The 12,637-nt window shown below is 38.5% G+C and overlaps 1 protein-coding gene across 3 annotated transcripts in view; it reads right to left on the reverse strand.

Moving 5' to 3' along the window:
* PALLD (palladin, cytoskeletal associated protein) overlaps positions 1–12,637 on the reverse strand; it is a 436,126-nt gene that overhangs the window by 410,137 nt on the left and 13,352 nt on the right. For all 3 annotated transcript variants that reach the window (XM_011959641.1, XM_011959640.1, XM_011959639.1), the window contains one exon: positions 10,543–11,527. In XM_011959641.1, the coding sequence (XP_011815031.1) occupies positions 10,543–11,450 (908 nt within the window). In that variant the 5' untranslated portion in view covers positions 11,451–11,527. The remainder of the gene's footprint in view (positions 1–10,542; positions 11,528–12,637) is intronic.

Genomic DNA, 12,637 nt, shown 5'->3' on the forward strand with positions numbered 1-12,637 from the left:
CCCCTCCCCTCTCCTCCCTCCCCTCCTCTTTCTCCTCCTTCTCAAAGATTCTCCTCTGTTACTTGGAAATTCATTTCCCTAGACTTGCTTTCAATTTCACTAGAAATACTCACCATTTTTAGCAACCAAGGCTAAAAGCTGTCATCTTAGGAAAAAGTCCTTATTCCCTAGGGTATTTTTATTTACATTTTTTGGACCACAACATGTGGATCATATAAACAGTGACTGGAAGCTTGTTTCTGTGGCCTAATTTACCATACGCTGTTATATGGAACTAGACTTCACCACTGGAACTCATAACTGAGAGAACAAAGTTAGTTTTCACTTGCAATTAGTATTATTTTTGGCCACGAAAAGCTTTTGATTGGATTTCTCTATCAGTGTTCAGGAGACCAGTAGTTTAGTTCTATTTCAGCAGATATCCAATAGGATACTATTTCTTGGCTCCAATCAACTGAAATTAAATAGGAAAGAACCATTTCTATTGTTATACATCATTTGAACACCAACTGGTAGAACTATTTTGCATCTTGGTCAGCACAGTAAGCTATATCAAGTTTCATACTTAAAATTGTATTTGCTACAGTTGTTTTTATAAAGTAACTCCAAAACGTCAAAAGAATGCAATGTCTAAGTGGAGTCCTTGAATTGCTGTAATTACGCTTAAGCAGATTCAATGATCCATGAGGAGGTACGGCCCCAAGGCAAATGAAGAAACATGTTGAAAAGTACTTAAAATAGACTCTGCAGAAAAGATTTGAGACATAGAGTAGTTTTCACTGTGAAGGTATCAAACTTCAGGGTCAAATTCTTTCAAAACAACTATTTGATACTGGTTTGCATACTAGTAAATTAAACTTCCAAAAAGCACATCCTTTTCCTTTTGAGAGCTTTGCAGCATGGTATAATACTTAGTAAGAAAATGCAAAATAAAAGGTGGATTTATCTAGCTGAGGAAAAGCCTACATTTGTTACTTAAATTATTTTTAGATTTTTCTTCCTGCTGAAATTATTGAAATACAAAAATAAGGAGTGGCTAAAGTGTTGGGGAACCACTTTCAGTTAACTCTAGCAAATGTTTAGCAAGTGCTAACAAAGCAAACTGAGGGAAATTGCTAAACAATTTCAAAAGCAGCAAGAAAACAATAGTCAAAGAGTCTTTATTTGTGGAGGGCGTTCTAAACTGACAGTAATCCATAGTACACTAACCTTCATAGCTTCTAGATTTAGAGAGGATGGGGAGATAATTAGTTGTATGAAGGAAGAGTAGAGATGGAAACAAATCACTTTTCTTTGGCTTTGATCCCATACTACCCTGCAGCAGTGAAGGAACGGAAGGCCAAGTGAGGTAAAAATTTATAAAAAATAGTATGTTATACGGAGACCAAGGGAACGTATCCCACTACTCCATGGCAGCCTTGGTGATGATTCTGACTGTGAGATACAAATCTAGGACTCAACAAACAAATAGTTAAAAGCAGCTTTCAAGATGTATTGTATTTCTGATAAATCATTTGTTTATTTTATGCTGTTGAAGTGTTCCATCTCCATAGGCTCTATGCCATTGTGAATACTTAGTAGTATAAAAGAGAATGGCAGTCTGAAGATTTTAAAGAGAGATTTTGAAACAGAGTCAGAGCTTTTTGAAAAGGTAGAGTGTAGGGAGTTTATACTAAGTCAATGACAATAAACAATAAAAGTAAACACTTTAATAAGTAACTTTTAAAATAATACATTATTAAGACACTACGATGTGCTAATAGTTTCAAGCTCTTTCTCTGTGTTAATTGATTTAACATTCATAATTACCCTAGAGGTAGGTACTTCTATTATTTCCATTTTACCAACAAAGAAACTGAGGCACAGAAAGTTGAAATAACTTGCCACAGTGACCTAACTGATGTGTGATAGAGCCAGGAGTCACATTCTAGCTCTAGAACCTCTACTGTCAACCACTAAGCTCTTCTGATGCTTGTTTCACAAAGCCCTTTTAATTCCAAAGGGATTATCTGAAGAAGCTTCTTATATACAGGTGGTGGTATTGTTTTGTTTGTTTTGTTTTTTTTGCCATCTGCAGCAAGTAAAGTAGGTAGATGATACCATAAAATATCTATGGCACAAGACTGATTACGTGTAATATTCTACTGAAACACCACAAATTAAAAGCAAAAGACATTAAAAAAACTCTACCTTTATTCTTCAGCTAAATTTATTTTGGTGTTTATTGTTTTCTTGCTAAATCCAGAAACTTGGCCATTAAGATATAAACTGATGCTGCTGTCTAATATAGCTACTGCTACTCATGACTAGATACTGATGACTGTCATAACCATTTCAAACTTCTAACTGTATAGTTATAGTCCACTTTTGCCTTGCATATCAACCTTACTTCTTGGCTCACTAAGATATCAGTGTGAGCAACATTGTCACAGCTTTATGCTTTTATACAGCTGGAATGGGCTTTTCATAATATCATGGTGTCATGGGTTGACCAGAAGAGGTGATAAGGCAGTTGCTGCCACTCTGTAATATTCAAGTCATTAAACAAGAATTCTGTGCAACAAGGGCAATATTTCCTGGGCTTGCTGGATACTGAATTACTCCGTTTCACTAATGTCTGCAGAAATAGACTCAATATTCTCATTAATGATGGCCTTGCAGGTAAACTACTGCAGAGGCATAGCTAGTTTTCCTGCCTCAGCCTCCTGAGTAACTGGGACTACAGGTGCCTGCCACCACGCTCGGCAAATTTTTTGTATTTTTAGTAGACACTGGGTTTCACCATGTTAGCCAGGATGGTCTCGATCTCCTGACCTCGTGATCTGCCTGCATTGGCCTCCCAAAATGCTGGAATTACAGGCATGAGCCGCCACGCCTGGCCAAAGGTGCCATTCTCTTGTTGAATTTGTTTTGCTTTCTAGTTCATCAGCAATTTGGTGTTCTAGGGAATATTTATCGTCCTCTGCAAAATATAAAGGCTTTCGTTTTTTCAATTCAATGTAAATACACAGAAAGAAAAAAAGATTTAAAATGAATTAAGAAATAAAAGAATGAGAAAATAGGCAACTATAAAATTAGGCTTTGTTTTCTTATGGATTCTGCCCTAATGTGCTTGTTCCTATTGTCTAGGTATGTAGGTGGGAGGAGAGGCAGTTGGGTTGGTGAGATAGTGACAGGCAGCACTTGTTAATTTTCAAATTACCTTTCACTAGTCCTAACCAGGTCCATAGTGTGTGTGTGTGTGTGTGTGTGTGTGTGCCTAATGCAGACTTTTTCCTTAAAAACAAGAAGCTCATATACAGATTTTTTAATTGTCTGCAGCAAATAAAGTAGATAGACAATACCATAAAAGATTCATGGCACAAGACTGAATACATATTCTACTGAAACACCATAAATTCAAAACAAAAACATTTTAAAAAGCTCTAAAATATAACTAAAACAATCCCCAAAATTATATGGACAAATGGCTAAAAGCCAACCTCTCCGATTCACAGTGCTTAACACCAAGGTATTTTCCGGATGGTTTTTATGGAGTAAATCTTAGTATTCTTTAGAAACCTTGCTGCTGAACTTACTGATACATCATAAGGATAGTAGATTAACATAAAAGTCAGTATGTTTCACTATTAAGTATTAAAATGATGTCGTTTATATCTGCGTCTCCACTACCCGCCTTAAGATACAAAACACCATCAACACAGTTCACTCTCCACAAATCGTGTGCTTTATCTCGAAGGTTACTGCTGTCTGAAATTTCGTGTTCCTCATTCCCACACATTTCTCTATACTCCTACTACATCCGTAAGCCTGAAATAGTACTATTTTGCAAATGTAATTTCATATGCAAACATCTGTCCATCCAGTTTATGTAAGTTTTTACAACTTTCTTTTCTTTGCTTGATTTTATGTTTGTGAGTTTCATATATCCTGATACATGCAGCTCTAGTTCATTTGTTGTGTGACTCTATCACAATTTATCCATTTTCTCTTTGATGAATATTTAGGTTCTTTCCAGTTTTCTGAGCACAAATTTATTGAGCATCTGTTACATGCCAGACACTGTTCTAGGCTCTGAGGACTCAAAAGTGAGTAAAACAAAGTCCTTACACCCAAGGATTTTATATTGTAGTGAAGGAAGAAAGACAGCTACAAAAATCAAACAAAATGTACAGTGTATCATATGAGATCTATGGAGAAAAACAAGCAAGAGAGTGGAATAGAGAGTGGGGTAGGCAGGACCTTTCTTTTACATAGAGTATTTATAGGAGGCCATATTGTAAAGGTGATAGAGATATGAAGGGGATAAAGGATTTAATCCTGCAGATACCTGGGGGAAGAGATTTACAAACAGAGGGAGCAGAAAGTGCACAGGCCCCGGACAAGAACAAGCCTGGCGGCGTGATGGAGGTGCAGCCAAAAACCCCACTGTGGCTGGAGTGGACTAAGCTTGGGGAGTGACAAGAGGTGAAGTCAGAGAGATGAGGCCTGATTAGGATGTATAAGAACTATGGATTTTACTCGGACTGAGTGAGAAGCTCCTGGATGGCGTTTGGGCAGTGCTGTGATCATGATTTCATTACAAAGAATTACTCTGAGTGCTGTGTAGACTGTGATGTACAATAACGAAAGCAAGAAGATGGATTGGAAGGTAATGCAAATAACAAAGAGATAGATGATGGTGGCTTGACATATAGCCTCATTTATGGAGGTGGGGTGAAGTGGTCAGATTTGGAGACATTAAAGGTGGTGCCAACTGGATTTGCTGGATGAATTGGATTTGGGGTGTGAGAAAAAGAGGGGTCAAGGATGACTTCAAGGGTTTTTTCTTGAAGAGCTGGAAGGAGAGTTGTCTTTTGTTGACATGGAGAAGATTTGGAAAGAGAAGGTTTTTGGAGGAGAGGAGAATCAGAAGTTTAGTTTTGAACAAATTTGATAAGACTATCAGACATCCAAATAGTGAGGTCAAGTAGGCAATTGCGTATTCTATAAAGGTTTAGTGTATGCACATCTTAAGTTAATTGTGTATCATAAAACAGTTCTTCAAACTGGTCGTACCTATTTACATTTCATGTTGCAGTAACAACACATGTATTGTCAGGATTTTTTCATTTTGATAATCTGATGGTATTATCTGGTATTTCATTGTTGACTATATTCTTTAACAACAACAATACTCCTGGGCTAAGCCATCTGGGTCTTCACTTTACAAGCACTGAATATTCATAAACTATTGGCTACTGGTGCTGTTGCTACATTTTCCAAAACCAAACCAGCCAAAAGATGGGAGATACCACATACTGATACCTTTAGTAAGAAAAGTAAATTGATGGCTTGTTTTACTTGCTGTTGTTTTTGAGGAGATGGAAATTTCTACAGACAGAGTTACATAGATTTGATATGGCTAATCCTCTTGTTTTGGCTTTTGATGATGATCAAAGTCTTGCTGATGTAAACTAATTGGAGGCATTGGATATGCTGTGTTTTGATTATAAAAAGAAATAATTGTATTACTTCTAATTGTATATAGTAAATAAAACTTTACGAGGCTAACAATGATGACCTAGTAGGTATCTTATGATTAGATATGAGTAATTGTATTTAGACTATTAAAGCACATTGCTGGATTCCACTTTTACTATAAAAGGGTGTTTAAAAGTGTTTTTTTTGGGCATATGTACACATTTACCTTATATTAATAACTTAATATAAAGATGTGTTTGGACTACTTGTAGATAAAATGGGAATGCTTTGTTTTATTTGTAGTTATTTTCTGAAGAATAACTTTATTTGTAGTAATTTGATGGAGAATAACATAGTTTCTCCCTGTGTCCCAGTCCCTGTGTCTTGATCCTGCTGCCATGTTTTCCCATGGTGCATTCCCTGTACGTCAGCCTGGACTTTTCCAATGGCCAATTGCCAAGCTCCTTGGCACAACAGTTCACTCACCTCCCCGTACGGCTGTCAACTACCCAACACGGAATGTTTCTACGCTAACCGTCCCCACCTTAAAAAATTTTTTCTATTGATTGACCATGAACTTAATACAAAAAAGGGAAGGATACCCATGAAGGGCTTTGTTTTCTTTTTCCATATAGAAAGATACTGGAAAATTTCCAGGCTACCATTTTCTCTGAAGATATTTGGAATATGAATTCCAAGCGTAGATTTTTAAAGGTGGCAATTCCACTATCTCCATTTCTGGAGGCTGTCAGTAAGCCATGCATAACTTCTAACACCGCAGTGACAGTGGCTAAGTCTTCTCATTAACAACTGCAGCACAGGATCAAGAATCCTAAGAGCTGGGTTATACTCCAGTCTCCATGACTAATGAATGATTTTTGTATTACTCGTAGTAGCGTATCATTTCACAGTTTTCGATTCCAGTCTCCTTACATTTAAATGGTTTAAAATATACAGTTGATAAAATATTTTTAAAGGTATAAATACTTTTAAAATAAATCAATAATACCTTTAAAAATAAATACCTTTACAAATATAAGGCCTCCTTTTATATAATACCAGAGGTAATTTTGAACTAAAATTATTCATAAATTTTTTACCAACTCACAAAAGTCAAGAGTGGAGAGAACAGGGAAGGTGAGTGATGTCAGGGAACGGGTCGTTATGCTGTTTGGAAGGAGTATATGAGAATATGGAACATTTGAGCATAAACAGAGAAAAAATGAATTCTCACTTGATTTCATTTAATGTAGTAATTCAAATTGTTAATATAATTTGCGTATCATGTGAATACTACCTCAATTGTATGTAACTTCCATTTTTATGCATACGGTTTTTTCTATCAGCTCTTTCTCTTATTGGGATTTTGTTGGATATGTAAGAATAAAGGAGGAAAACATTTTCAGTCCTGTTTGTAGTCATAACTGGTGTTCACACAGTGTGAGAGGGCGAAGTGGCTGTATATGAAGCACAAATGCCTTGCCTTGAAGTGACTGGCCTAGTTTTACCCTGTTGTTTCTGTTACTTCTTCCCTGAGCTGGGGCTACTTTATCCACATTTGTAAGGTTCATCATGCCAGCTTTCCAAAGCAAACAATCTCTATTGTTTAAGCTCCAGCCAGCTGCTTAGTAGCCCAGGCATGTTAACCTAGCAGTTGATTTCCCTAATCTGGACCCAGTTTAGTCACTAAGATTCTGCTCTGTTGGTTTTGTCTTTCTGGAGCTATGGTCCTAACTTTCACTTGCTTAAACTCTTGCAAGGTAAAGGTTTCTCCCCGTGTTCCAGCTCCTGTATCTTGATCCTACTATCTGCTACCATGTTTTCCTGTGGTGCATTTCCTATAAGTCAGCCTGGACCTTTCCACTGGCTAAGTGCCAAGCTTCTTGGCACCATACCTCACTCACCTCCCAGCACAGCTGCCAACTACCCAACACTGAGGAGCGTCTCTGCTCTCACCAACCAGTGTCTCTTGGGCTTCTGCTTATGGCTTGCTTTAGATTCTCCTGACATCCCCTGCCTCTCCACACGTTTGTCAACTGCTTCTATGACCTCAGGAGATGGCCTGCCAATCAATAGGTCTGCCTAAGCTCCAGGTCCTAGGTCCTCTGGACTGACACACTCTGAGCCAGGTTCTAAAATGCCCCATTGCAGGAAATCTTTAATAAAGGTTTTCTTCCTGATTGATAGAAAATTTCCTTCAAAGATTGTCTCATGATTGTCGTATGTCTCATGTGGTCAAAAGAGCTCAATGTTCTTAGGTGTCTGGTACACTTACAAATATGTGACAAGGAGGATCAAGATCTTTGCAACAGAAATTAAGAAAATTCAATGTGAATCTAAACTCTCCCTCTCAAACGAAAACAAAAACAACCCCCAAAAAACTCTACAGGATACAAACATGACCAGCTAACTTTCAACAATGGAACATTTTATGAGACTTAATTATTCTAGAAGGGTGTAATTTGTCAACTTTGGACTTTCATAGACTGCAGGATAGGAGAAAACTAGTTAATAATACTACAGATACTAATGAAATTAAATTTTAGTTCCGCTACCCCCAAAGAGGCAGAAGTGTGAATTTGATGAACCCTAGAATCACCAAATGGTTAAGTGAATTTTAAAACCGTCATTATGGTCTACTCACTTGAATTAATCCTTGAATGCTACATGTACTGCTTTCTGTCATTTTTTAAAAGGTTGTAGTATACTTTAAGGGTTGTTTTGGAAGTAAATGTAGGTAGAACCATATGTAGTTTGAAAACCTGTGGAACTGTTTTGAGTGACATGAGAATGAATGTCTAATGAAAATTATTTGTTTGCAAGATTGGTAGGTTAAAAAATCTAAATAGAATCTGAAACATTCATTTCTATCAAAGGTAAAATGTAAAAAACAAATTCTTCATGTATATAAATAATCTACAGAAATATATATAAATGCAAAATTTAGAATGACATATTTAATTAAATGAACACATTAAAAAGTTTTTTACTGCCCCCTGCTGTCAGTTTCTTAAAGAATTATAGTAAAATTGCTGTAAAGCTGACTCAAGGTGAATTAGTTGAACAGATTGGTCGGGGGGAAAAAATTGCCCACCTCTAATCACACCGCTTTTCAGCCAGTAATGCTAATGTTTACTTCATGTGTGTGCACAATGATATCAGATTAAGAAACCAACACTAGCAAAGCTTGTGTTAGTGAGCATAGGATCAGAAATACAGGGAAGTTTGTGATCTGCGAAATGCTATTAATAAGAAAGTACCAGTGTTTCAATTCAATCTTTAGCCAGTGATGTCTACTTTACCATTTTTTTCCAAATCAAATAATTTTAACTTGTTTTTTTTTTTTGAGACAGAGTCTCGCTGTGTCACCCACGCTGAAGTGGAATACAGTGGTGTGATCTTGGCTCACTGCAACCTCTGCCTCCCAGGTTCAAGTGATTCTTGTGCCTCAGCCTCTTGAGTAGCTGGAATTACAGGCACATGCCGCCATGCCCAACTAATTTTTTGTATTTTTAGTAGAGAGGGGGTTTCACCATGTTGGCCAGGCTGGTCTCGAACTCCTGGCCTCAGGTGTTCCACCCACCTCGATCTCCCAAAGTGCTGAAATTACAGGCATAAGCCACTGCGCCCGGCCGTTGATTTAACTTTTTAAATATTTATGTAATTTAGGTAAAGCATTCTGCATGAATAAAAGCAAAACTTCCAAGATAAGTGAATATTCATTATTTTTGTAATAAAATCCTGACTTGTTATGTTATTTTCATTTTGCCGAATACAATTAAGAAATGAGAAATAATGAAGATAATAGGTAACACTAATGCAGCAGTTACTAGCTGCGAAGCACTGCTTTAATTTTCCCCCATGTACTATTTTATTTAATCATAAAACAGAATGATGTAGGTATTATTATACTTCCCATTTCACAGACGAAGAAACTGAGTCACAGAGGGGTAGAGTACCTTGACGAAGGTCCCACAGCTGGGCAATGGAATCATGACCGGAAACCCCGCAGGGGGACTCCAGGGTCTCTTTTCCCTTAACATCTTTGCACAGGGGAAGGTATACTCTCTACAACGAAGTCAGAAGAATGTATAGAAATTCTAATGAACATGGTGGTGTGAGTGCTTATTAACTCTAAGTGCATACTCCCTTCACTGTTATTTCTTGCTGTCTCCATGCTCTAGCGACCAGAGCCTGTGTAGGAATAACAGACAGACCTGGGGAGCTCCTGACTTGGTTTATCTTTCTTTCTTAGGAAAGTTCTGCCTTCCTTGTTTGCATCACATAGAAGGGGTGTGTGTGTGCTTCTGTTACTGATTATGTGCCGATTTAGTCCATGCCTGAGACTGGATTATCCATTTGGGGGATAATTTTTGTTTGATTTTTGTTTCTTGTGTATGAGAATCTTTTTTTTTTTTTTTTTTCCCCTAAGCTTTATGTTCGGGGATACACGTGCAGGTTTGTTACATGGGTAAATTACATGTTGCAGGGCTGTGGCATACAGATTATTTTGTCACCCAGGTAAATGAGATTAGTACCTGATAGGTAGTTTTTTGATCCTCAGGCTCCTCCTACTCTCCCCCCTCAAGTGGGCCTCGATATTTATTGTTCCCTTTTATGAGTTATTGGGGGCTAATCTGAAGGTAGGCCTCTACACACTTGTGCCTTTCGCTTCTGGATAGCTGCTAGTTTTAGCCATGTTTTCAACCATCTTTAGCAACTCATATTCAAATATACACACACTTTTCACAGGACTTCGAGTAAATCAGTTTCACATCTTAAGTGTGCCTAGTCCATACTAGTTCCACCGTCTTAGAGAACAAACTGTTTCCACTCCTCTCTGCCTGCTCAAGTCCTTTGCCGTCCCTCCATGGCACAGAGGGGGCATGACCACATATATATCCAGCCAGGGACAACTAGCACCACTCGTAGTGGCGATCCTGGGCTGCTGCTCTCCTTGCAAGTACTCTCCCTCAGTCTCCAGAGGGCTAATGACACAGGAAATCTATCTTCCTCCCATATTAAAGTAACACCAAAGTCAACAAAATCATTTGTTGTGCATAATAAAAAAATTCATACCTGACTCGAGGAGTGGGGTTTCCAGTGACTCTACACTCCAGATAAACTCGGCTCCCTTCTGCTACTTCTTGGCTCCTCAGCTTTTGGATGAATCGAGGTACAGCTGGGAAGTGGAGGGCACTGTGGGGCTGTGGGTGAGACTTGCGGTTGCGTGGTGCTGCCAGGTCCTGGTTGGCCTGGTAGCAATGCCTGGCCCCAGGGGACTTAACCTCTCTTTCTGTCTCCCCTTGGTCTTCTGTAGGGCTCTGGCTGGCTGAGGCACTCAGCAGGGCTGACGGCTGAGTTTTAGGAGACAGGTACCCACTGTCTGGTGACGAGGACTCCCCATTTGGGCTTCTGTTTCTTGGCTTTGCGGCTTCTCTAAATATGGATGTCAGCTCCTCAATTAAATTAGCCGCCTTGTCACACAGCTGGCTCTGGGGGCCAGCCTTTCCTTGATGTGGCGTTTTGGGCTTTATGTTTGTGTTGGGAGCTTTTGCACCACGCTTTTCAGCCTTTCGGAGGTTCCGGATGTAGCTGGGCCTGGTGAGCAGGGCTGACATGGCAGGTTTCCTCTTTGAAACAGGTGAAGAGATAATCTTAGTTTGTTCTTCTGCCAGAGGCTGGACAGGTGTTGACCTGTTATCCTGAGGTCTCCCTGAGGTGTGTTCACCCAATTTGGTCTTATGGGAAGGGTTCTCATGGAAGCTTGCAGGGGAAGTATTGAAAATCTGCGAGATCTCCTTTTCCGAGTCAAAATCTTCTGTTTCAGAGTCGGCTATGGCTCTCCGGGCCAGGTCAAGACTCTTGTTGATCTCTTCCTGGCTGAGGAAAGCAGAAAGGCCTGGGAAGAAGTCAGCATTCTTTCTTTCTTCCTGCATGTCTGAGAGGGAGTCATAGAAGGAGTCATGGGAGGAGGTCCCTGACATAGTTGAACGATCTTCATGCACTCTGTGTCTGCTTTCAATAGGAAGACCAGAGGCAACGGCAACTGTTTTCTTATGCTCTGAAAGACAGCATAGAATGTCATTAGTAGCAATGATTTTTCCCCATTTTATCATAGAAGTTCTAAGTCACAAATTGAGAGAAACATTAAAGTGAATGAATATAAGTTTTCTTTATTCTACAAGTTGGAAGAAATATCAAGTATACTTGTGTTCATCATTTTATGATTTTAATACATGCCCTGTGAGTGCTATCAAATATCTCACTAAGCAGTATCAAATCATTCAAAAAGATGATGTGTGCAGTAGGCACTGTTAGTAGGATAGGGCTCACAGCCAGCCCCCCGCCCACCTTACTCAAACTCTAATTTGATTAATGTAATGAGATCAATAGAATGTTGATATTTTTAGTAAATCTGACTCTGATCGTCTAACTCTAAACCACAAAATGCATTTTAAGGATTCCAATTTTCATTTATGTATAGTTTTCAGTGAAATCTTTGAAACTTTATTGTCCCCAGTTGTGTTCATTCATAGTCATTCACTCAACAGTCCAATAGATGGTAGTAATCACTTATTATTACATTTCAGGTGCTAGAAGTACAGCTGTGCTGTAGGCCAGGGATGGGCATACTTTTCCGGGAAGCGCCAGATGGTAGATACTCTTGACTTTGTGAGCTGTCCAGTCTCTGTTAAAATTACTCAACTCTGCATGAGCGTGAAACTAGCCATAGGTGATATGGAAATGAATGAGCGTGACTGTGTGCCAATAAAACTTTATGGATACTCATATTTGAATTTTATATCATTTTAATGTGTTAAAACTATTATTGTTTTGATATTTGATTTTTAAACAACAGCTTTTAAATGAGAAAAACATTCTTAGTTTGCAGGTCATATTGAAAAAAGGGATTGGGATGGATTTGGCTCAGGGGCTGAAGTTTGCCGACCCTTGATCCAGACTTAACAACACAGTCATCATATTCAAGGAGTTAAAAGTCATGGGAGGTAGTAAAGCGGAGAAGACAGAGAAGATATTAAACAAATAATATATTAATAATATACAATTTTGATAAGACTTTAAAGGAAAGTGAGAAAAACCTAGGGGCTATGAGAGCCTAATCTAATCTTAAAGGGCGTGAGAGAGAACTAGAGGCCTGACATAGAACACT

This window comes from Colobus angolensis, unplaced genomic scaffold, assembly GCF_000951035.1.
Source record: "Colobus angolensis palliatus isolate OR3802 unplaced genomic scaffold, Cang.pa_1.0 Scaffold5, whole genome shotgun sequence".
Taxonomy (NCBI): domain Eukaryota; kingdom Metazoa; phylum Chordata; class Mammalia; order Primates; family Cercopithecidae; genus Colobus; species Colobus angolensis.